The following is a 26,731-nucleotide window of genomic DNA, read 5'->3' as shown; positions in this document are numbered from 1 at the left end:
GTACCCCCAAAAAACTTGTGAGATCTCAGTTCCTGGACAAGGGGTTGAAACCCCGACCTCAGTGCCAAAAGTGCTGAGTCCTAACCGCTGGACCCCCAGGGAATTCCCAGTAACTCTACATATTGGTCATTGAAAATGTGAGTGTAAGTGATTGATGAAAGGAATCCACTTTAATTATATAATTGAAACAAGAAACTAAGAGTAGAGTATCAGTTCTTAATACTTAACATCTAGACACATACTTTGAAAAAGTACTGTTTATATTAATTTTTGCAGTTTTTAATGTGTCAGAATAGCTTATTTCTCGTTAATTATCTAGTCTAAGTGGGATTGGTGACAGCCCTACTCCTAGAGGATAATGTATTTGTAAATTACTGTTTCTGTGTTGGTGTTCTTCCTTGTCTTCTTTTTAATTTTTTAAAAAATAATATTCATCATAAAGAAATCCATCTCAAAAGGCTGTGTTGTATCTTTTAAATTTATTATTTTTTTAATTTAATTTAATTTTTTAACTTTACAATATTGTATTGGTTACATTTATTTTTCTAATAATTTCTTTTGATTGTGTTTTACAATAATACTGTTCTGCAACAGGTTGAAAATTTTATGTCAAAGTCCTTCACTGCAGATAGTTTAAATAATAATCTGCAATAATGTAAAGTTAATGGAGATGGACGTGTGGATTTTAAGGCAGTCTCATTAAGTTCAGGATTTTCATTTTTCCTTTTTTCAAATGAAGTCATTAATAACTTTTTTTCTTGCAGTTTTATTGAGGAAATAATTGATATACAGCACTGTATGAGTTTAAGGCATAGAGAGTAATGATTTGATTTAGTAATCATGAAATGATTAGTAATAACTGTGTTTTCCGATTTCATCTTCCATGCTTCATCAGTAGTCAGTTCCAGTCATTTATCCTGTCAAGTTATAATTAAATTTTTTTATAATTAAATTTAAGTTATATTTCAGTGGGAAAAAGGAATTCTGGATGCATGAATTCTCTATGTGTGGATTTCTTTTTTATGGAAAGTACAATTCAAAATATTCTATCAAACATGTTAATTTGTAGGGACTGTTCTTCAGGCTTTTATTTTTCACTTTTGCTCTTATTGTTTATTTGCTTCTGAAAAATATCTGAGACTGATCTCATCCCTGTATGAAAGTACTAAGATTGTTGAAAACACCAAACTGGGAATTCCCTAATGATCAAATGATTAGGACTCTGTGTTTTCATGGCTGAGGGCCCAGGTTCAATTCCTGGTCAAGAAACTTAAGATCCTTCAAGGTTCCTGCCACAACCCCCCAACCCTCAAAAAAAAACAAAACAAAGCCTAAAAAAACCAAAGCAGACAGATAAGCATGTTTTACTATTTAATTGAGATCTTTAGAACTGGGGACCATATGGTTATTGTTTCTCTTTTAGAAGCACTAAATTTTTTCTGTAGTTCATTCTTACGGCACTTTCTTCATAACCATTGTACCTCAGCATATATAATATATCCACATTTATGATCAGCTTTCAGTTTATCAAATATAGTCTTTTAAATTTAATGCATTAGCTTTACATGATTCACAGGTTTTCCTACTGTGCTCAGAATAGTGGGGTTTTTTGTTTTGTATTAAGATTTTTCTCAGCGAAGGAAGCAGTGTGTTGATTTATGTTCTAGCACAGTCCTCTTAATCTAAACTGTTTCCCTGTCCTGCAGCTGTGTCATTGGAACTTATTCTTGCAAACACTTACACTTCGAATCTCATCTGTTGTCATGTGATCCTACTTTTATTATACAGATCACTGTCAGTTAATGTTTGTTAACAAGAAACTGATTTTAAAAAAAGACTTTTTAATATCACCCTCATGTTTAAATCACAAATATTAAAATAATTTTCATATCAGCAGTAATTTGTCATTCTTCAAATTGCATTGAAGAAACACTTTGCTAACTTTGTCATAGTTTATCATAAGCTAGATCCCAAATACCTCAAGCCATGGTGTCATTGGAAAGTTAAACTGAACTACCTTCTTTGTCACGGATTCACCAAGATTTCCAAGCAAACATCATTGATATGGTCTTTTACTAATGTCCTGGAAATGGTTTATTCTGTTTAGTTTAGCAACAGAAAGTACTTCTTTCCCTTTTGGCCACAATGCTAATGAATGGAATTTTGTATCTGTTTCTATTGACTTTTGAATTTAGTAGTGTTTCTTCCAAATAATTCTTTTGATTTTGAGTTTATTTCTTCATGTTTTATATGTAAATGCTGCTTGCTTTACTAGCTAAAACATGTCTGCAAAGAACTCACCGTGGTTTTAGCTCTGTATGATCAAAAACCAAGCCCAGTGTGTGAGGGCTCATGGAGTAAAATCAGCTTCCCCTCAGTTGCCCTTCATTTCTTTGAAGTCACTTCTGTTATCATCATGTGGTTTATTACTTCTGCTGCATCCAGAAAAGATATTAAAAAAAAAAGTTGTTTTTTTTTTACAGAGACATACAGTGTGGGGATTTTTTTGCCATCAGCGAATTAGGATTAAAAAATAATAACAGTTTTACTTTCTTAGTTATTAAAAAATGAATTTTAAAGTCACATGATTAAAAATTAAAATGATTATAAAAATAACAATTTGTAAAGAGAAATGCTTACATTTTATCACATTTTGGGGTTTTAATTGGGAAAATAACCCTAAACTTTCTCACTGTAGTATGGTCTAACTGCACATGACTAATACAGTAATATCACATGTGAGTACTTTGCAATAATTGGTATATGTTCTGTTTAAGGCTGTGAGTTCATCATTCATATCTTGAGTATTGTGACACTATCAAATTTCTAGGCGACTTTTTAAATACTCAAAATTTTTGTACCTATCTTTTGTTAGGTAGTTTGCAGCTCACGTTTTTGGTAGCTGTATGTACAATTCTAGTCAGATCTTTGCATAGTTATTCCAAATGTTCTTAATACCTGTATTTCTTGCCCAGTCCCAAATCCAGTCCAGGATTACCCTCTGCATTTAGTGTTAAGAGCCCATCTGTGTGGCAGGATGTCTCTCAGTTTCGGTGGGTGCATTGTTACCGCATGGTTAGCTTCATGTTAATCACTTTAGACAAAAATACTACACTGATGATGGTTTATCCTCCTCAGCGCATCATATCATTACCACCCAGCACTGGTGCTGATGAGTTAGACCGCTTAGGTGATATCTGTAGGGATTCTCCATTACAGAGATAGTCTTTTCCCTCATAATCCTTTTTGAAAGTGAAAGTGAAGTCGCTCAGTCACGTCCGACTCTTTGCGACCCTGTGGAACTGTAGCCCACCAGGCTCCTCCGTCCATGGGATTCTCCGGACAAGAATACTGGAGTGGGTTGCCATTTCCTTCTCCAGGGGATCTTCCCGACCCAGGGATCGAACCTAGGTCTCCCACATTGCAGGCAGACGCTTTAACCTCTGAGCCACCAGGGAAGCCATAATCCTTTTTGGGATCCATTAAATAAATCTTGATGTGAATTAAGAATGTATTTTGCTGCCAGAAATCCACTGGGAACTATTGAGTTGTCCAGCAGAGGGTAGTAGAACACTGATGGTGAGCCTCTGAAGTTTGGAAGTCCTACAAAAAATACAGAAAATTTAATATATCATTAGGAATATAGGTTTTAAATTTTTGGAAATCTTTCTTGGCTTGCATTGTTTCCCACGTGTCATACAGGATATCTGAGAAAGATTTATTATAACTCTACCATTGACTTGACAGAGTAAGAAAAGCTGGTGAATAACTGTTGTTATGAAAAATCATTAAATTTCCTAATCAAATTAAATTTTGTGGATTTATTAATACTTATAAATATAGTTGACACAAATTTTCTTAAAAAAATTTTTTTTCCCCTATTTCATTTTTTAAGCAAATGCATCATGATTTTAAATACTGGATGAGTATCCAGGGAGCCTGCTGTTTCTGTCATTTATCAGAAGAGGGCAGCCCAGTGTTTATCAAAGAAACAAATATGAATAAGGAAACAGTTTTTTTTCCCAATAAATATACATACTCACATATATATATATTTTATATTAAAGGTAGTATATATGCTTATTTGTTTAAACATATATATTGCAGAGACATATAACATGCTAAGGGAAAGTTCTCTGGAATTTTTTCCTCCTAAACAAAAATTCTGATAATAATTGGCATGTTGGCAGCATTTTTTTAAACTTAAAGTATTTATAGTTAAATAGAACATTATGTAAGAATTTGGAGGGCCTGAATTTTAATTGATGCAAACTTGGTAAATGGATTTGAGCATATCTTTTAATCTCCTGATGTCATTATTCTGCTCTTTCTGTCTTTGTATCAATTAAGAGCATTACTACATCTTAGAAAAATGTGAGAAAGAGCTATAATGACTGGGAAGAATTTATAAGTATAGGCATAAGGTAGTGTTAGCAAAGATTAGTGTTTAGTTTTTTCCTAATATGTTTTAAATGCTAAATTTTGAGTTTTTACCATTTTGTTTCAGTTTTTCTCCACTTGAAAAATGTGTAGCTCATTAACACTGGGAATGAGGAAAAATAGTGATTTTTTTTACCCTTCCTTATCATATAACCAGCTGAGCCAGTTACCTCAGACTTTCCTAAATGATTCACCTTTTGGAAGAAGCCAGTCATGGAAAGTTTCTGCTAAATAAAGACTTTTCAGGAAGTTCTGATTAAGTGAAAATGAAGTTAAGATGGAATTTCTGCTGATAGCACTTGAATTAGCTGTTGGTATTGGTGGGCCTTTTCCTGACAGGGATCCCTCTTGTATATTAGAAGTGGTCTATAATTTAACTATTCTCTTACTTGAAGATATTTTGATAGCTCCCCCCACCCTTCTTTTTTTTTTTCTGGCTGCCCCCATGGATCGCGGGCTCTTAGTTTCTTGAACAGGAACTGACCTCAGGCCGTGACAGTGAGAGCACTGAATCCTAACCCCTGGACCTCCAGGGAATTCCCGCAAATCTCTTCTCATTGCTTCTTAAAACTGGAGTTCTTCTAGACATAGCCTCAGTGTACAGTAGTCTGCTTGTTATTCCTTTGTGTCCTTTACCAGAGTCCCTGAGAAATATTCCAGTTTATAGAACTTTTTTCCCTAGTGAATATGAATAAGACTTTGACAGTAATAAATTTATAGAGATACTTTTTCCTTATACTTTTTTCCCCACAGCTTATCCTTTTTCTTTGCTTGCTTTATGGCACTTACCATATATCACATTTTGTTATGACGTGTTTTCATGATTGGCTATCCCAAAAGACTGTGAGCCAGTCAAGGCAGAGACCATGTTACATCTTTTTCTGTCTCACATGTAACACAGGGCCTGCATCTAGGTTGCTTTTTTAGATAATGTCCACTCAGTTGTCTTAAATTGCTGGCAGAAACATATTGTTCATATTGTGGTAAAATAAGAAAACAAAGCATACTTTGCATAAAAGCTTCTTTTACTTTCCCTGTAATTTGGGGGCACATGATTTGTATCTTCTCTCATCACTAGCCTGCTGAACTTTCATAATGCTGTGCCTTGATGTGGAACTTTTTACATTGTGGGGTCATGAGAGTTCCCTGGCAGCCTAGTGGTTAGGATGTGAGGCTGTCCCTGCTGTGTCCTGCATTCAATCTCTGGACGGGGAACAGAGATCCTGTAAGGTGCCTGGTGCGGTCAAAATATTTATTTTAAATAAAGAAATAAAGTGAATTGCTGGGTCAGCTGTTCTTTGGAGCAGCCATTTTATGGAAACTCATCCTTCTAGGAAATTTTTCTTTTTGTTGATGACCTCCCATATTTTCTCTTATTCTGAAATTGCTGTCGGTTAAATTGATGTAATAGTAAGGCTAGACTTGGCTCTGCTGGGGTAACAAATAAACCCAGGACGCCAGTAGCATAACACACGTTTGTTTCTTACTGCTGCAAAGTCCAGGACAGGTGAGGCAGCAGCTCCATCTAATGACACATGCATGTGAACACATAGGAAACACGTAACATTTGGGGTTGTTGTGGCATGGGAAATCTGAGGAAATACATTTTCATTTAATTTGTCTGTTTTGAGAATGAGTCTTGAAACTTCAGCCCTGCCCTTTGAATCTAGAACTTTGGTGGTTTCTCATCTTTCTGCCAAGTAATGGATTCTGCTGGATTGGTTGGGGTCAGCAGCCTGTGGCACCCAGTGGAGAAGGGAATCTGGGACCTAGGTGCTCGTGATACAGACATTCAGATGGTTTTAACCGCACTCTATCTTCCACCTTCAAAGGTTCCTGGTATCTCAATTTCCTGAACCTTTGTAGGAGATATGGTGTGTTTATTGGCCATTCCACATGGCTGCAGCTTGAGAGAGCAGAGCACACACCTCGGTCACCTGCTGACTTGTCTGTTTGCTTTCTACCTTCAAAAGTTTGATTGATATCTTTCTCTTATTATTCCTGTTCTTATCACTGTGTAGTTCTGCTTTTGTAAATTTATTACCACTATTTGGCAGGGTTTTGGTAGAAAGTAGAAAGTAGAGCATGTGTTCAGACCACCATTTCCAAGTGAAAGATTCCACTTCTCTTAATGAACCATCTTAGGTCTCCCCAGATTCTGCCCAGGGCAAGGAGATTTAAAGCAACCTTCCAGGCCAGTATTCTTAGACTCTGCAACTCTCAGGTTTGGACATAAGTTTATTTTGTTGTTGTTTTTTTTTTTTTTTTCTATTACAGTGTAAGGAATCACACCAAAACTTAGCCACTTAAGACCATTGTTTTATTATAATTTCTCTTAATTATGGGGTGGCTGGGCTCAGCTAGATGGTTCTCGTGCAGAGCCTGTCTTGCAGTTGTACTTAGTGGCTGGGTCTGGGACCATCTTGATAGCTTATTTACTTCCTTGTCTGGTGTCTGGGCCAGGAAGACTCAAACACTTGGGGTCTGGAACGGCTCCTTAGATCTCTCTCTCCCTGTGGTATTCGCATGTGTTCTTTCCAGCATGGTAGCTTCAAGGCAGACAGACTTTTTATGTGGTGACGTGGGGTTTTAGAGGTGTATTCCGAGAGACAGCCACCTGGAAGCTCTATCACTTTTCTCAGCAAGTCTTAGAAGAGCCCTTTCCCCTGAACCTCGTGAGCTGACGCAGCCACAAAGGCCCACTTGGTTTCAAGTGGGGTGACATACTTTTCATTGGGGTAGTGTCAGTTTCTGGACCACATGGGAGCTGGGAAATTTATGGCAACCGTATTTGGAAAGTAGAGTTAAAAGATTCTCTCTAGCATTGCTACTTAATCTCTAGATGAGAAAAAGTAACTTAGCTCCTTAGATATCCATGTTCTTACTCATGAATTGTAAATGTGTTAGCTGTTGGTACAGGAATGCTACTGACCATTCCCCTCAAAAGTGGTATACAATAATACCCATTTATTTGTTACACATGTGTTTCTAGATATCTGGAGTTCAGTTCATCTAGGCTGGTGTCCAAGCTGCTGGTTGGGTTGAGACTTTTGCAGCATATGTTTTTCCACTGTCTTAGACCAGCAGCTCCTTGAGGCATATTCTTATGGCTAAAGGGAGGAATTCAAGGGACAAGTGAAAAAGCACAAATACGTTTAAAGCTTCTTTTCCTGTCAAATCAGTTAACATCTCATTGACCACTGAAGTCATATATCCAAGCTCATCATCTGTGGGGGTTGGGGAATATCTTCTTGGTCAACAGGGAAGGAGTGTTTATTTGGGGAATGATGGTCTAATCTATCATATAGATTCTCCCTCTGTTTTTGACTTTGATGTATTATGGAGAGATTTTCTTAGGACAGCAGTTGTTCAGTTGCTAAATTGAGTCTGATTCTTTTAGACCTCATGGACTACAGCACTCCATGCTTCTCTGTCCCCCACTATCTCCTGGAGTTTGCTCGTATTCATGTCCATTGAGTCGGTGATGCTATTTAAATATCTCATCCTCTGTTGCCCAATTTTCCTCCTGCCTTCAGTCCTTTCCAGCATCAGGGTCTTTTCCAGTGAGTCAGCTCTTTGCATCAGGTGGCTAAAGTTTTGGAGGTTCAGCATCAGTCCTTCCAGTGAATATTCATGGTTGACTTCCTTTTGGATAAACTGGTTTGATCTCCTTCCAGTCCAAGGGACTCTCCAAGAGTCTTCTCCAGTATCACAGTTCGAAAGCAGCAGTTCTTTGGCGCTTAGCCTTCTTAATGGACCAATTCTCACATCCCTACATGACTGTTGGGAAAACCATATCCCTTCACTTATATGGATCTTTGTTGGCACAATGATGGCTCTGCTTTTTAATATGTTGTCAAGGTTTGTTATAGCTTTCTTTCCAAGAAGCAAGCATCTTTTAATTTCATGGCTGCAGTCACCATCTGCAGTGATTTTTGGAGCCCAAGAAGATAAAATCTGTCATTGCTTCCACTTTTTCCCTTTCCATTTGCCATGAAGGTATTGGACGAGATACCATGATCTTACTTTTCTTAATGTTGAGTTTCAAGCCAGCTTTTTCACTGTACTCTTTCATCCTCATCAAGAGCCTCTTTAGTTCCTCTTCATTTTCCCCATTAGGATGGTATCATCTGCATAACTAAGGTTGTTGGTATTTCTCCCAGCAATCTTGATTTTCACTTGTGATGCATCCAGCCTGGCATTTCACATGGTGAAACGTGAACTTCACATTTCCCTGGTGGCTCAGACGGTAAAAGACCCACCTCCAATGTGGGAGACCTGGGTTTGATCCCTGGTTTGGGAAGATCCCCTGGAGGAGGGCATGGCAGCCCAGTCTAATATTCTTGCCTCGAGAATTCCCATGGATAGAGTAGCCTGGCGGGCAACGTGGGTTGCAAAGAGTCAGACACGACTGAGCAACTGAGCACACATACAGACTCTGCATATAAGTTAAATAAGCAGGATGACAGTATACAGTCTTGATGTACTCCTTTCCCAGTTTTGAACCAATCCGTTGTTCCATGTTCTAACTGTTGCTTCTTGACCTGCGTACAGGTTTCTCAGGAGACAGGTAAGGTGATCTGGTATTCCCATCTAATAATTTTCCACAGTTTGTTGTGATCCACACAGTTGCAGGATGTGAGATCTTTTAGCTGTGGCACGTGGGATCCAGTTCCCTGCCCAGGGATCAATGTTCAGCCCCCTGCATTGAGAGCATGGAGCCCTAGCCACTGGACCACCAGGGAAGCCCCAAAGGTTCTTAAATGTAAAACTCTCATTTTGTGTTACCTGTGATGGTGAAATAGTACCGGGTGCAGGAGTGAGATAGTTCTTAATATGAAAATTTGGTTCTAGTCCCAAGAAGCCTAGAAGGAAAAAGAAAAGATAAGGACTTCTGTTCTTTGCAAATCTGGAATATAGGGTTTGTCTGTCATTATTGTGAATGACCTGTTTGAACACTCAGAATAACACCATAATCTTGGACCCTCCAACAGACGGATTGCAGTTAAACACAATTCCTCAGACGTTTTGGGAACCCCAAGGCAGACATAAGGCATTTCCCCTCTTTATCTGAAATTTCTGGCATCAAATTCATATATTCATTTGATCCTTTAGGAGTCAGTTTTATTGAGGGCAGTTTTCTCAGATTTGAAATTGGACAGGGTTCTCAATCGGGTAACTTTCTTTCACTCCTAAATCACTATCTATGTAGCTAGTTTTAAGGAATTTTGTTTCATCTTTGGGTTGTTTTAGGTACAGAACAGGAGCCTTCTTTAGAGTATCCCAATTGTTTATACTGTTGCTTTTCTCCTGAAATAATGCCAGTGTGTTTCTCCCAATTATTCCACGTCCCTGTTCCCACTTTGACTTAAGCGTGAGCACTAATGTGCACGTGAGGTGCAGTGGGAGAGCCCTTCAGTCTTCACCTTGGTGATCTCACGTGGGCTCTGATTCAGGGTGACGGTCATGTGACAGAAGTAATGGAGGGGGTTTGAGAGACAGCAGACTTCCATCTGCTGCTGTTTCCTTTTTTGAATTAATAAGGGCTAATGTCTGTCTAGAACTGTTGAAGTAAATTTTAACCATAACGCTCAGCAGCCAGAGTTTACAGAAAGCCCAGTAATTTTTTCCTTGGTTCTTTATGCCTTTTTTATTAGATTTTGTTTCTCTCCTTTTCTTCCACTTGTAAACTTGGTGTCTTCCCTTGGTACAGGGTGATTAAGGAAGTGGATGCCACATCTAAAGAAGCCAAATCCTTCTTCAAGCAAAATGAGAAGGAAAAACCCCAGTCTAACGTCCCTCCAGCAGTGCCATCACTTCCTGCCGGGTCAGGGTGAGTAGTCTAGTCTCAGACCGAGACGCACCTGGCACGTTGGAGAAGCTGTTTTCACAACAAGGGCGCCTTGCCTGTAGCTCTCGTGGCTGCTTTCCTGAGAGCAGGAATTCTGCTGCTGTTCTGTCTTTGCTGAAATACCTGCCAAAATGGAGGATGCAGAGAACAATACTTGCAGAATGGAGGATGCAGGCTTCTTGTTTGATTCTGAGCAAAGTCCTGGTTTACAGTGTTGGCCACAGAGGTGAACATATAGTAGACTTCACACTTAAAAAAATGATTTTTGAATGTAAATGTCAGCAGTTCATCATAACATGTAATAAAGATTTGAGTTGAATACTTCCTTCCTAAGGATCTCCGAGGAACAAAAAAAGGTCAAGGCTGACTTACAAATAATTTTATTAGCACATTGTCAAAAACTTAACAGTTTTTCTCCCTTCATGGTTTCCATAGTACATGAGTTATTTTGAGCTGAAGACTAGAATTCTTTCCTTGGAAGAAGGAAAAATTTCTTTCTTCTTAATCTGCGTGTAAGAAGTAAAGGTGACAGTTAAGTGGGAGTCAGGGCACTCGCCTCGAGAGCGGCGAACATGGGCCACTCACTCCCGTCACAGCGCTGACCACCTTGACTCCCGAGCAGAGCTCGCTCTCTTCTTGAGAGAAGCTGTCACCTATAGTTGACTTGCTGACCTTTCAGTTTTTGCTTCATCCTTTCCCCTAAAACGGTGAAGTTTTGTTTTCTGCTTTTTTTTTTTCCTGAGAGCTGAGATAAAAATAGGAGGCTCTAAGCTAAAACAACATGCTTTTAGCTTTCTAGTTATTATATTGTCTGAGAGGGGTTCTCTGCAGACCAGTGGCTTTCAGACTTTATTGACTGCCACTCACACTAAGAAATACATCTTACGTTATGACTTAAGTGAAGTGAAAGTTGCTTAGTCGTGTCCGACTCTTTGCAACCCCATGGACTGTAGCCTGCCAGGTTCCTCTGTCCATGGAATTTTCTAGGCCAGATTACTGGAGTGGAATTTTCTTCTACTTTCCCTTCTCCAGGGAATCTTCCCAACCCCGGTATCGAACCCAGGTCTCCCTCATTGCAGGCAGGTTCTTTACTGTCTGAGCCACCAGGGAAGCCCTACATTATGACTTAGTCTACCCATAAATATAGATATGTATGGTGACTTCTATTTTATGTCTATTATTATGTAATTATTTTGTGTAGTATATGTCTTTTGGAAGAATGTTATGACCCATTCAATCAATTTCACCATCTCTTACAACCGGTATTTAACTAATACTGCTCTAGACTACATAATAGAATTAGCATTCTGCAGGCTTATCTCTGGGTCAACAGGCTTGTATCTGGTATTATTAAACAATGCCTCTTGCATTTATTGAAAGTGTTACTGTGAATGTTACTGTGGATTAAGTGCTGGATAGAAATAAAGTCAGAGTTTCTTCTGCCTTAGATTTCTAGCATAGTTAGTTTCAAGTAGCATAATTTTTATTTCTAGCTTCCTTGGGCGTTTCTTAAAATAGAGATTCTACTCGGAAACAATGTGTTTCAGAAAATACGGTTACCATAGTTCTAAAGATAACCGGAGGAGGGAGAAGGGGCATCTTGGCAAGGTCAGCTTGTTTAAGTCAGAGTCAGTCATGAAAATCTCACTGTGTTCTGTATTCATGCCATGCTTTCTTAGAAAGAGCTACTAACCTTTCAAAGATAAGAAATCTGCTATGTTTTAGTAGGAACCAGAAGGAAACAGATGGCATCCTCAAACTGGGACACCTCTAGGAGATTTTAGGAACTCACAGTGCAATGAAAGACTGCACAGATAGTGAGAGTGCAGCATCCCTGGGGTTGGCAATAATGAGGCTCCATCGCCACCCCTCGACCTGAGGGGCGCGGCAGGGAGCAGCCTGTGGCGGTGAGGATAAGGAGGACCTCCTGTCAGGAGCTGAGAGCTTCGCTTGAGCGATGGATCATCCAGGGGAATAAATAACCAAATATCCCATTCCTCCCTCCATCCTTTCTCTGCTGGGGACTCCATTGGTCAATGAGGCTCATGAAAGAAAAAATTATCCTCTACTTGTTAAAATGCAAGGAAGATTTATTCAGGCTTATTGCAGTAGGTATTAACAACTGTCACAGTAGGGGAGAAAGATCAGGCTTAACTTTTATTTTTTAAATTTTTTTTGGAGTTCATTTGCTTTACAATGTTGTGTTAATTTCTGCTGTACAGCAAAGTGAATCCGTTATACGTATACATATATCCCCTCTCCTTTGGGTTTACTGCCTATTTAGGTCACCACAGAGCACTGAGTAGAGTGCCTGGTGCTGTAGAGGAGGTTCTCATTACCTATTTTATGCATAGTGTCATAGTGTGTATATGGGGGGCTTCCCTGGTGGCTCAGACGGTAAAGCATCTGCCTGCAATGCGGGAGACCCGGGTTCAGTTCCTGGTGTGTATATGTCAGTCCCATTCTCCCAGTTCATCCTGTCCCTGCCTTTACCCCTTGGTATCCTCTACATTCGTTCTCTGCATCTGTGTTTCTATCTGTGCTTTGTAAGTAAAATCATCTATACCATTTTTTCAGATTTCACATATATGTGTTAATACACGGTATTTGTTTTTCTGACTTAACTTCATTGTGTATGACAGTCTCTAGGTCCATAGAAATCTCTACACAGGACTCGGCTTCATTTTTCTTTTTCTGCCTGAGTAATGTCCCATTGTATAGATGTGCCCCGTTTGCTTTATCCATTCCTCTGTTGACGGACATGCAGGTTGTTTCCATGTCCTGGCTATTGTAAATAATGCGGCAGTGAACACTTGGGGTGCGTGTGTCTTTCTGAATTATGGTTTTCTCTGGGTGTATGCTCAATGAGGGGATTGCTGGGTCACACAGTAGGTCTATTTTTAGTCTTTTAAGAAAGCTCTGCTGTTCTCCATAGTGGCTGTATCAGTTTACATTCCTACCAACAGTGCAGGGTGGTTTGCTTTTCTCCACACTTCTGCAGCATTTGTTGTTTGTCGATTTTGCGATGATGACCATTCTGACTCAAGTGTACCTCATAGTTTTCAGGCTTGACTTTGCATGCAGCAAAGAGCTGGGGTTTGTGGCCAGGGAGCAGATGAGGGCTGGGAGGATGGTCTGTGGATGGGCCAGTGCCGAGGGCGACAGCAGGGGCGAGAGGGTTCTGGCTCACTGACCCAACAGGGCTCTTGTTGCAGCCGGGCCAAGGACTTACATGTCAAAGGTGGCAAATGAGGAAACTGTTCAGATACTGAGCGTGATCAGCTGTCAAGGGTGGGTGATGCTGTTTAACCTGATTTAGCAGGATTCTTGCTAAAATTGAGCTCTGCAAGCCCAGTGAGGAGAGGGGCCAAGTTTGAGACGTCATGGAGAAGAGGTTTCAAAGGAGCCTAAGACTGGATCAAGTAGAGAGTCTCTTGTTGATACACCCATACAGGACAGCATCTGGGGCAAGGAGCAGTGTGGAGACGGATGCAGAGGCATCCAGACGGGTCAGCCAGTGACGCATCCTTCAGCAGATTAATGAACTCACTCCTTCGTGACGGGGTGGAACCTGAGCTTCTTTGAAAGCTATAATGAAACATAACAAGATTACAAGGATATGTCTGACTGAGTAAAAAAGTCCTCACAGTTTGTACATAAAAACAGAGACACATTTCATTAATGATACATGGACTTTGGATTTCTCAATAAATCCAGCAGATGACCTTCAAAGTTGACATGATCATTTTTCTGAGATTTATCTCAAAAAATGTCCACAGTGGTCGTTGTGCTTGGGAAAAGACAGGGTCAAAAGGAATTCAGTTGATCTGAGGTGTCTAACAGCATTTTATCAGTGCAGACATCAGTATGTGCTGCAGGCTGCACACACATGGTGTGGAAAGTCTTCAGAAGAGTCTACAGGAGATACCAAATTTATTAAATGAAATTTATTTAACGCAGTAAAATTTTTTTTCAGTGTTGGAATTGTTTCAGTTAATAGAGGTTGCCCAGCAGAAACACATTGTTTGTTTATTTCTCTCCTCTCTAAACAGATTTAAGCAATACAGGAAAACCAGAGCAGGAGAGTAAAACATCCTGTCCCACATCCTTTGCTAGAATCACAGGAGCAAACGTTTGTAACTGAAAATGCATTTCCTCCACATGTTTAAAATAGTACACTGCTTTGGCTTAAAAAATCCAAAGTTTATACTTTGGGGATAGAGTAAACCAAACATCCAGTTTTCACTGGAGGCAGGAATCAGAGACGACAGTTAACTCTACAATTGGTAGAAGAAGCACCGCGCTCACCCTGCTGTGTCTGAATTCTCCTAGTCCTGTTACTCTAAGCGCTTTGTCCACTTCTCACCTTCCACTCCCCTCCAGCCCTGTTGACCAGTTGAATCCAGCTTCTGTCAGCGTTTGTGGGTGTTGGGCTGGTACATTCACTGCTTGTCTTCAACCCAGCATTTACTACTTACTTTATTCCAACAGTGGGCAGCCATGAGTGCCCTTCAAGTTTATGATCCCAGCCAGAGGCATTAACTTGTTTGATTAAGGGCTTACTGTTTTATTAGATTCCTCTTTATAGACTGAAAATGATCTAAACCAGTAAAACATAAGGGTTCAAGACATCATTTTCCTGTGTAATTTTGTGTTGTCATCTCGATCTGTTGAGGGGGGAAAAAAAGGCTTCATTGTTGAGTCTCAGACATCATCCTAGGTGGTATCAGGTTAGCACTGTTTGCCCCAAAAATAGAAGAGAGAGGATTCCTCACAGTGTCACACTGCTGGTTGAAGACCTGTTGGTATTGAGTGTATTTGAGACATCCATCCCCAGGACCTTTACTTCATACAACAGAATCTGTCTGAGCTATTGATCTCTCCCAAACTCCTTGGACATGAGTTAAAACCTTGTTGGCTTTTAAGTTTCAATATATAGTCTTTTGATAGAGATCATTGGGCATTTTACTTCAAGAAATAAAAATCAAACATAGACACAGCACTGGGTTGGAAAAGTTTCTAATTTTTGATCTGAATCTCATTGCTGCTAAGTCGCTTCAGTCATGTCCGACTCTGTGCGACCCCATAGACGACAGCCCAGCAGGCTCAAGAACACTGGAGTGGGTTACCATTTCCTTCTCCAATGCATGAAAGTGAAAAGTGAAAGTGAAGTTGCTCAGTCGTGTCCGACTATTAGCGACCCCATGGACTGCAGCCTACCAGGCTCCTCCGTCCATGGGATTTTCCAGGCAAGAGTACTGGAGTGGGGTGCCATTGCCTTCTCCCTGAATCTCATTATTGATCTCCAAATTTTGACCTCCAAATTATTCACAGAAAATATATTTACATCAATAGCAAAAAAAAAAAGACAGGTTGTCTCAGAAATCTGACTCCACCTCCAGGTTTGATGCTCTTGTGAAATGCCTGATCAGGTGGCACGCGCCTGTGGGCCCGTGAGTAGGTATACATGACGAGGTTACTGAATGCCAGAGAAGGGCCATTCCTGGAAGAAGAGAATCAGCTTGTTTCAAAAGAATAAATATCATAAGTAAGTGCTTATTGGTAATTATTATAATTAATTATTATAATTAAGTTCATTTGAAGAAAGTGGACATTCTAGACATGACTTGTGATATCTTTTCATATTCGTTTTTAAGAGAACAAACAGTATTAGTTTAATAGTTTAAAATTGGATGTACCTTATCTCTCTTTAAAAAATAGCTGTAGTGAACTGTATTTATTTACCAATTAAGTTATGCCATTCTTTAGTTAGCTGCTACTGCTGCTGCTGCTGCAGTACTACTAAGTACTGCTACTGCTAAGTCGCTTCAGTCGTGTCCGACTCTGTGCGACCCCAGAGACGGCAGCCCACCAGGCTCTGCCATCCCTGGGATTCTCCAGGCAAGAACACTGGAGTGGGTTGCCATTTCCTTCTCCAGTGCATGAAAGAGAAAAGTGAAAGTAAAGTTGCTCAGTCATGTCCAACTCTTAACGACCCCATGGACTGCAGCCCACCAGGCTCCTCCGTCCATGGATTTTCCAGGCAAGAGTACTGGAGTGGGGTGCCATTGCCTTCTACGTAGTTTTTAGCACTTCCCCCAAAATGCTGTCTATCTCCATTTTTATACACCTCTCTCTTCCCCACCGCCAGGAAACCACTAATCTCTCTCTTTGTCTCGATTTGCCTGTTTGGACATTTCATATAAATGGAGTCATACAGCATTTCTTGCTTTGTGTCTGGCTTCTTTGACTAGCATGATGTGTGTTGGTTTTTTTGGCTGCACTGTGTAGCATGTGGGATCTTAGTTCCCTAACCAAGGATGGAACCCGTGGCCCCTGCTTTAGTGACTAAGCACACACAGACATTCATGTACAAGTTTTTGTAGGGATATGTGTATGAACCTGGGTATGAAATTTCTGGGTCATGTGGTAAGTTGGACACAGTTTTGGATAGGACAAGGAGCCATAAGAGGAGAATTCACGTGTTACCAAGAGGTTCCTTTGACCGTGATTTCTTTTAAAGCATGTGTAGTTCTATATATAAGCTCTGCTGTAGGAAAAAGAGACTGGTGGAAAGCTGTAATGTCCAGTAACATTATAAAAGAAATGGCTAGATAAAAGGTAAAGCAATTTCCTTTTGTCATAGTTCATGTTGGATGTAAGGAGAGAGGTTAAGACTTTTGGTTTGTTCCCACAGCCAGCTCTAAGCTTTCTACTTAGTGAGATTTCCTGTTTGATGATAATTTGGGGTTTTACTTCAGCTGACTCAGGGCTGGCCCTCCCCTTATTTTATTACTGTTTGTAAATAGATGAGTTTCATGACTTTTCCATTAATGTTTGAATGTAACTTTGTTGCTCTTAGTGGATGTGGTTCTGCCAGTAGGAGGTGTTCAGGAACATGTGGTGAGAGGGAGATTTTGGTGCCACATGACTTGAGACCATTGGTACTTAGTGGGTGGGGTTCAGGGGTACTGAATATCCTGCAGTGCTTAGGACAGTTTATGCAGAGAATTTTCTTTTCCAAAATACCAGTAGTGTCCCCTTTGTGACATACTGTTTTAGGGAGCTGGGGTCCTTCATTTTCCGGTTTGAGACTCCTCCAGGGTAGACATTCACAAACTGACAGTTGATGAATCAGATCTGTCCTTGGATGTTTTATTTGACCAGTATTTAAAAATCAGGAGAGTTGGCATAGGTGGATTATTGGCTTTTCTTCAGAAATAAGTTGTACCCGTGCCCCCACTCTTTCCTGACAGCGGGAAGGAACTGGAGCAGAGCCGATGGGTTGTGCCCATTCCCGTTCTCTCTCCTCAGTGTTGCTGCCTGCCAGGTCCCTGCAGTCAGGTGATTCTCACATGCTTGAACCCCGTGTTCCTCCTTAATGCTCAAGTTAATTACCTTTTGGAACCAACTTGTCTTCTAGATTAAGTATCAGACTTACTGCCTTCTCAGATTGTAGGTTAAATGTTTATCTGCTTTAAAAGAATAAGTAGTTTCTGTTTATTGATAGTTTACCAGATTTAAGACACAGTCCTAAATGTACATGTATTATTTCATTTACTCCCCATGGACACTTCAAGAGACAGGTGCTAACTTTGTGCCCATTTCACAGAACAGGAAACTGAAACTCAGGGAGGTGCTCTTAATTTGTTAAAAGTGCATAGTTGTTGGATGGTGAAGCCTGGATTCAAGTCTAGGTCTACTTGAGACCAAAACCTGAACTCTCAGCCACTGTGCCTTACAACCAGTCCTTCTTATTTTCCTAATTGACCTTTTTTGTTAAAAGTATCTCTTCAGCTTTATAACTGATGAAGGACCCTTTAAGGCTATTTTGTGTTTTGTTATTTTTGAAGGAAGTGAGATGACTATTTAATCCCGTTTCCTTTGTAAGCCTTTTCCTCATTAACCATGACTAGTCGGGTTTCCTGTATTATATTTTAATCTCAGCCTTATCTCATGAAATTGAAGGAGCTAACACATTTTAAAAATGAGTTCCAGGTTTGTTTAGAAAGCAAAGATACCTCTTTGCCGACAAAGGTCTGTATGGTCAAGGCTGTGGTTTTTCCAGTAGTCATGTATGTATGGGATGTGAGAGTTGGACCATAAAGAAGGCTGAGCGCTGAAGAATTGATGCTTTCAAATTGTGACACTGGAGAAGCCTCTTAAGAGTCCCTTGGACAGCAAGGAGATCAAACCAGTCAATCCTAAAGGGTATCAACCCTGAATATTCATTGGAAGGACTGATGCTAAAGCTCCAATACTTTAGGGCTACCTGATGTGAAGAGCCTACTCATTGGAAAAGAGGCTGATTGATGCTGGGAAAGATCAAAGGCAAGAGGAGAAGGGGGCGACAGAGGATGAGATGGTTGGATGACATCACCGACTCAATGGACATGAGTTTGAGCAAACTCCAGGAGGTCATGAAGGACAGGGAAGTCTGGCGTGCCACAGTCCGTGGGGTCGAAAAGAGTCGGATACAACTTGGCGACTGAACAACAGCAGCAGTGGACTCCTACTGAGGTCTGAATTTTACATTGCAGAAAGCTTATGTGAGGACCCCCCTCCCAGCTTCCAGGGGACCCAAGTAGGAGATATCCTTGTCTGGCTTGTTTTAAGGTCATTTCTTCTTGCAACCCTTTGTTCCAGAGTAGGACTATCTAGAAACAGCTTTTAAGAGGAAATGATTGATTCTATCAGCCTCACTGGTACTGCTGTTACTTTACTTATCAACTCCAGAATGCTGCTTTTCGTTGGGGCAAGAAAACCCTGTACCGACTTTCACCTACATGTTCTTCAATGGATGCTTATATTCTGCTTCATTTGGTTTTAGCTTATTCTTAAATTTTATTTTAGTTATACTCTACAGTTGTTGCAGGTATAGGGTAAGTGGATTTGAAATTGAAATTAATTCTTTTAAGATTTCCCCATGAATACTTGGAATATTTTGAATTTATTACAGGTGATCTCATCTCATGCGCATTCTTGATTTGAAGAGATTGTTCCAGGTCAAGCTAGTAACTGAAAGAATTATGAATGGAGAGATTAATGATATTCCTTTCACTCCACCCTTCACTTTTTTGGGGAGACTTTTTGATATTTGGATCAAGTAATTCATGCATCTAAATGAGAACCCAAACATGGAAACACTGCAAAGTAAGGACATTTTTCCTTTGTAGTCACTAGGATGGGATTGAATCCCTACAGCAAATACTATGCCTCTAGGAAATGTCGCTTTTGGTTTTCAGGTTGCCCAGAGTTGAACAAGCTCTAGTGATCTTAGCAAGTCCTATCAAGGAGTTGCTTTATTACACAGAGCAACCTCCTTCCTTTACCCTTGAGTTAAAGCGGCAACAAGCCTAAGAGCCAGGTACCTATATGTGTTACAAATTTTAAAATTTTTATTTTTCTGTATTCCTATACCCTTGATTTTGCCAAATTTCTCTTGGTGTGAAATAGGAAAGGAAGATGCTTTGAGTGCTTCTTGGAGTGTAGGGAAGCATAGAAAGGGTAGGTAGCTGAAGTTATGACTCGTGAAGTTCACTTGGTGCGATAATAGGAAATTGATTTGGAAAAGATACATAGAGGCCTTCATTTAAGAAGAGAATTGTGATGCTGTAGGGACGAAGTGGAAATATTTTGATTGTAACATGAATTTATTGATTTTAGTTGCTTCTTGTGTTTTGGCTTCTTTCAGTGTGCACTAGAGGGCAGAGTTCCCCTGAAAAGATGGTTTGTCTTTGGCAACATCCCAGCAGAAGAAACATTCATTCCTAAGATCGGGTATATAAGTGTGTACATTTTTCTCTAATGATATGAGATTATTCTCTTGGTATGAAATATTTTTATGTTTTATATATAGTTTCTACATTTTTCTTTTATTAGAGAATTTGTTTTGTTTTAAATTGTACCATTGTGCTTAGAAAGTGGAAAATGATTTTTCTTCTCTTGAGTTCTTTCATTGCCAGTCCCAGAGGCTAATCGTTTTAGCCAGTTATCAGTTATATTCCAATCCTTCCCTATATTATGCTAATATATTATAATATATATACATTAAAACAAAAATGGACTTATTCTTTCTTCAACTTGTATTTTTAAACAGTCTTATTTTGGGTATCTTTTCAGGTCCAGTATAAACGTCTACACGTCTTTATGCCTGCATGATACTCTGTTGTGTGAATATTCTGTAATTTGAATAACCAACCATTCCCTTATTGGTGAACTTTTAGTTTTCCAGATTTTGCACTTATGAATAGTTCTGTAGTAATCCTTGTACATACTTTTTTTTTTTAATCTTCTCATGCTGTTATTTCTGGAAGACAGATTTCTTATAAGTGGAATTGCTGAGTCAAATGTATGCACCTTAAATCCTAATAGATGCTGCCAAATAGGCAACAACAGTTTGAAATCTCCAGTGTTATGTGAGTTGGAGGGCGCATTTCTGCACATCATTACTTGACTAGTATCCAAAGATTTCTCCACAATCATGTTAACTGATTCCTCTTAACCTACTGGTTTGTGTTGTGGCTTAAAATTCCCCCTCCTTTGAAAATTTTTATCAGAAACAGACTTTTTTTTTTCTTCCAAGAATTAAACTAGTGCTACATTTTGGTGCATTTTTCAAATGTTAGAAAAAGAATTAAGATTTTGGTATCACCTATAGATTGTCTCCATGTCATATCAGATCATCAAAGTTAATTAATTCTCAGTCATTTAAGAGTTCAGATAAAAACCTGAGTTTTATGAACGCTGAGAGCAATTGTGAGCCAGTTTAGGGACTGCAGTATATTATAGATTCTTTAAAATGCTATGTGTTACTTCTCTCTTTATGTCCTTAGTGGTGGAAGTCACTATTCCCAAATGTTTTCATGTCAGTGAAGAATGTCATTTGTCCTAAGCTTAGCAGCCAGTGGTTCTTACATTCTGATCATGTTCTGATACAGGCATCTTGCTACTGTTTGGTGGGAGGTTATGATTATATAGCGGAGAAGGCAATGGCACCCCACTCCAGTACTCTTGCCTGGAAAATCCCATGGACGGAGGAGCCTGGAGGGCTGCAGTCCATGGGGCCGCTGAGGGTCGGACACGACTGAGCGACTTCACTTTCATTTTTCACTGTCATGCATTGGAGAAGGAAATGGTAACCCACTCCAGTGTTCTTGCCTGAAGAATCCCAGGGACAGGGGAGCCTGGTGGGCTGCCGTCTCTGGGGTCGCACAGAGTCGGAGACGACTGAAGTGACTTAGCAGTATGATTATATAGAAAGATTCATATTTGATAAATATTTTTATTTGGATTGGGGAGTTTTTCTTATGGGAGAGGCTGAGTAGCTTTGTTCTCTTTATTTTGGTCAGGGATTGAAAATCAGGCTGATGTGAGGTCCAGCACTGAACTGTAGTCAGTTACTAGCCCTGGATTCTTGCCAAAACCCTGTTATCCGAGGGAACCTATGATAAACGTCATTCAAAATAATTTAAAATTTCTAACCTAGGCTAATATTTCTGTATCATTAAGAAAATGGGAGATTCTGAATAAGTGTTAATCTTTGGATATATTAATAGTAATTCTGGATGCTTATGACCATAAAAAAAATGTCACAGCCTTTTGAAAGTTAGACTTCCCTTGAATTTGAAATGCTTGCAATTTCATAGCTGCTTATTTGAGAATGAGCAAGAGCAGTCCACGCTTTGCATTGGCTTTTGCTTTAAACTGGGATCATTTAGCCCCAGATGCTTGCGAGATGGTGAACTGTAAGAGGTAGGAACCAAAAGAGAAGAGTTTCTCTATAGTCAAAGTGTGACATGAGAATTAGAAAGATCCAAAGGATCCCATGTATAAAACACTCTTGATCTTGAACTCTTGTCTCATGTAACTAGTTTCAAAGAAAAGATTTGAGGGAGTTTCCTTTAGAGCATTAACCACAAGCATCATGTCTGCTTCCCAGCTGTGTTTCTGTATATGCTGTGGGTTAATGAAATCCTAGTTTTTGAAAGCATTTCAGAAAGTCATTCCAATTAAGTTTACGTTGGACCTATCTGGACCTCAATTTCTCAGTCTTGCTGTGATGAAGCCAACTTTCTTATTAGGCTAACTTGGACAATCAGCTATGTGTTTTACAGTATCATAGAAGAATGAGCCAGGTAGAATTTCAGCACAAAGGCTTAGCTTTTGAAGTATCTGTCTTTATGAAAGTGGAGTTATATATGTATTTATTAAAGCTCCTTTGAAATAGGACTTTGGTCAGCATCAAAATGAAAGCGAAGGATCAGTGCTTCTCAGATGTAGTAGGAAAAGTTTGGATAAAGGCTTCTGTTTTCCGTACATTTATCAATCCCTAGGGGAATTGATTGGCAATGGAAAATGGAACACATCTCCTTTCTCCCAGCGTTGTGTGTCATCTACTTACAATACAGTATCTCAGGACGCCCCTTCCTGATAAGACTGACATATCTCTGAGCTTCCCACTGCCGCCTCCTCTGTGTGTGTAGGGCGTCCACAGGGTTCAAAGGCCTCTTCTTCTGACCATCTCTTCAGTGCTGGTAGTTCGCTGTCTGTCAAATACTGCTTTTCTCCTGAGCTCCAGACCCATGTTTCTCATTGCTTGCTACAAGTTTATTCTGAATCCTCTTGACACCACAGTGGTCCAACATTTAATTCATTTTCTCTAAATTCTTCCATTTTACAGTACTGGAGAAATGGAGCCTGGGAAGCTAAGTAGCTTCTCAGAGAGAACTTCTAAACTAAAGCTTCTTTCTAATCCATTTTTCCTACCCGCTTGTCTGTCTCTGGAGAAAGACTATACCACCACTATTTCCTAAGTCATTCATCCCAGCCTCAGTGCTGTCTTCAATTCTTTCCTTTTTTTTTCCTATCCTTCCCCTACTCCCAACTGCCCAGTCCATTCAGTTCAGTTCAGTTCAGTCGCTCAGTCGTATCCGACTCTTTGCAACCCCATGAATCGCAGCACGCCAGCCCTCCCTGTCCATCACCAACTCCCAGAGTTCACTCAGACTCACGTCCATCGAGTCGGTGATGCCATCCAGCCATCTCATCCTCTGTCGTCCCCTTCTCCTCCTCCCCCCAATCCCTCCCAGCATCAGAGCCTTTTCCAATGAGTCAACTCTTTGCATGAGGTGGCCAAAGTACTGGAGTTTCAGCTTTAGCATCATTCCTTCCAAAGAAATCCCAGGGCTGATCTCCTTCAGAATGGACTGGTTGGATCTCCTTGCAGTCCAAGGGACTCTCAAGAGTCTTCTCCAACACCACAGTTCAAAAGCATCAATTCTTCGGCACTCAGCTTTCTTCACAGTCCAACTCTCACATCCATACATGACCACTGGAAAAACCGTAGCCTTGACTAGACGGACCTTTGTTGGCAAAGTAATGTCTCTGCTTTTCAATATGCTATCTAGGTTGGTCATAACTTTCCATTAAGTCCTTTTAATTCCACCTTCAGAATGTTCTGAATATTCATTTATATTCTTTCCTTCTCTCTCTTCGTGCCTTCTGTCTATATTTCATCTTCACTGACATTGCCTCTTTTCTGGGTCTTTCTTCATCATCTGTCTTGTAATTGAAATATTTTCTGAAGTCTTTGAATAGCTTGGATTATTATAATTGGTTCCTAAATTTACTTAAGAGACTGCAGTCTCTCTTCCTGTATCCACCCTGGATGCCATTGCTGGAATAAGAGATTTTGGGCAATGGTTCAATTTAGATCCTATCACTTGCTCAAAAATTTGATTATTTTTGCCTACTATTCAGTTCAAATTCTTTAGCCTAATATTAGTGAACAATGGATTTTAGTTCCAGCAAACCACACATTTTTCTGTTACTCTATTTGACAGCCAGAGAAGGGTCCTTCCCTTTGCCCCATATTTTCCTCCATCAGCTTATTCAGACTTTGTCTCCACCCCAGGTGCCGTCATCTCTTCCCATCTGTGGGAATCCTGCCCATTTTTCAAGCCCAGCTCTGCCCTCTCACACTCTGTCCTGATGCAGATCCTCTCTGTTTGTACTCCTGTCCCACTAATGGCCCTTTAAATATGTGACCATGAAGTATAGTTATTTTATTCTTCCTTATTCATGCCTTGAAGGGAATAAAACTCTTAAGATCTTTTCTCTGACGTTGAATTTCTGCAGTTCAATACTGGGTGGATGGTACAGATTTAATTTTGTTTCTTAAATCTGAAAATTCATGCCTTTTGAAAGTTCTGAAAATTTCTCAGGCATTGTCTCTTTGAATATTGTCTGTTTGCATTTTATCATCACCGTTTAGAATGCCTATATGTCAGGTCTTTTCATTTTGTCCTCCACATCGCTTCACTTCTCTAGTATTTTTCACCTCGCTGTATCTCTGAGTTGCCTTTTGGCTCTTTCCAGTGTCCCAGTTCTTTACTTTTTCTTCAGCTATGTCTAAGCTGTTTTAACTTGTTCACTGAGTTTCATTTCAATAAGTATGTTTTCTTTTTATTTTTACAATTTTTATTTGATTTGTTTGCAAATCTGCTTGTTTTTTTCTCATAGGATCATGTGGTTTTGAGGTTTTCTTTTATATTCATCATCATTTTATGTGTGCTTCCTTTATAGTTTCTGTCTGATTGTTCTTTTATCAGAAGTTCTTAGAGTTCTAAAGCTGTCTTTATTTCATTTGTTGTCTCTTATAGTGGGTTATGGCCCTTTGTGTTTAGTATTCTTTATCATCTTTACTAAGGTTTTGTCTGTGGCGTGATCTCATATGGCCTAGTGAAATTATATTTCTCTAAAGTAAGATGAATTCTCCACTCGGTGCCCTGGCTTTTTATGTTTTCTTTTTTCTTTTTTTGCTTTGAAGTTTCTGGAACACTCAGCTATCATAACTGGAATAATTATGAATCCTAATTATCACAGGCCAGGGTTCCAGTTCTCAGGAGATACTCCCCCCCACCCCCACCTTTTCCCTACTGTCCAAGCAGAGAGACGCTTTCTTGTTTGCTCTGTAGGCTGTTAGGTGAACTTTTCCTAGTCTGTCCTTTCTCTGAGGATACACAGTTTCTGTTTTATTTGAGACTTTAGTTCTAGCCTTCCACCTTTTACAAGTCCGAGACTAGTCCTGTTATCATGTGGATAGCAAAACCCAGGGCGGAAGTTATTGAAACTCCTTCCCCACCGCATTCAGCTCCTCTAGCCACTGGATCAGCTCATATTCTGCCACTGTGGTTTCAGTTCCTTCCTTGATCCTGGCACCCTGGACGTTTCCCTTTTCTCTCGCCGGGTTTAACTATGCATTTAAAATAATGTTTGGTCTTTTGGTATATTTAAATCTAGTGTTTCTAGGTCTTCATTGGAGAATGTTTAGGTTACATTAAACATTCATCTTGCCTGAACTGGAAGTTCATTGTGAGAAGTCGCTCAGTCGTGTCCGACTCTTTGCGACCCCATGGACTGTAGCCTGTCGGGGTCCTCTGTCCATGGGATTCTCCAGGCAAGAGTACTGGAGTGGGTTGCCATTTCCTTCTCCAGGGGATCTTCCAACCCAGGGATCGAACTCAGGTCTCCTGCATTGCAGATGGACACTTTACCACCTGAGCCACCAGGGAAGCCCCTCTTTAAGGGCAGATACTATGTATTGCTTTTTTAAATAATGTTTCCCTGCAGCTAGTACGAAGTTGGTCATTACAATTGGCAAATTTGAAGTTACTCAAAGGAAATACTTCTGACTACACTGAGCATAGGAAGAAATACCCAGTAACCTATTAAAAAAAAAGGGGGTGGGGGGAACGGCATCTAGAGGCATTCAGGATGGTGCAGCGTCTGACGTTCCATCGTAGGCTGTCCTACAATACAGCCTCTACAAAACCAGGCCGTCCCGAACCCCTGGTAATAGAATTGTTTACCTTTATACCAAGAAGGTTGGGAAAGCACCAAAATCTGCATGTGTTGTGTGCCCAGGCTGACTTAGAGGCGTTCGTGCTGTGAGACCAAAAGCTGTCATGAGGTTGTCTAAAACGAAGAAACTTGTCAGCCGAGCCTATGATGGTTCCTTGTGTGCTAAATGTGTCTGCGACAGGATCAAGCGTGCTTTCCTTATTGAAGAGCAGAAGACGTTGTGAAAGTATTGAAAGCACAAGCACAGAGTCAGAAAGCTAAATAAAAAATGAACCATTTTTGAGTAATAAAAAAGAAAATACCCAGTAACCTTTAAAAACACATTTGATGACTTTCTTTCATCTCAGAAAGAAACTGATTCTTCTATTCAAACCCTATTGATTTTTGCCATTAAAGTACTGTATATCTTAAATATCTGTTGTTTTTCTTCCCTCTTTTGAGCTATTTACATTGCTCCCTTTGTTGGTTTTCCTTGTTCTCTTCAGAAACAAAATATCTGGGAATATTTTTTGTTACATTTTCTAAAGCATCCATGAATTTTCCTCATTCTCATATTAGTCTTATTTGTTGCCTTCC

At 39.9% G+C, this 26,731-nt stretch overlaps 1 protein-coding gene and 1 pseudogene across 1 annotated transcript in view; both read left to right on the top strand.

Moving 5' to 3' along the window:
- The window catches only part of CFDP1 (craniofacial development protein 1), a 104,134-nt gene that overhangs the window by 9,537 nt on the left and 67,866 nt on the right, over positions 1-26,731 (top strand). The window contains exon 5 of the mRNA XM_010850749.1: positions 10,154-10,273. Coding sequence (XP_010849051.1) covers positions 10,154-10,273 — 120 coding nt within the window. The remainder of the gene's footprint in view (positions 1-10,153; positions 10,274-26,731) is intronic.
- On the top strand, positions 26,054-26,452 carry LOC104996482 (annotated as a pseudogene).

Source organism: Bison bison, unplaced genomic scaffold, assembly GCF_000754665.1.
Source record: "Bison bison bison isolate TAMUID 2011002044 unplaced genomic scaffold, Bison_UMD1.0 scf7180017864295, whole genome shotgun sequence".
NCBI classification, from domain to species: domain Eukaryota; kingdom Metazoa; phylum Chordata; class Mammalia; order Artiodactyla; family Bovidae; genus Bison; species Bison bison.
The sequence above is the reverse complement of the archived record's forward strand: the minus strand, read 5'-3'. Positions and strand labels throughout refer to the sequence as shown.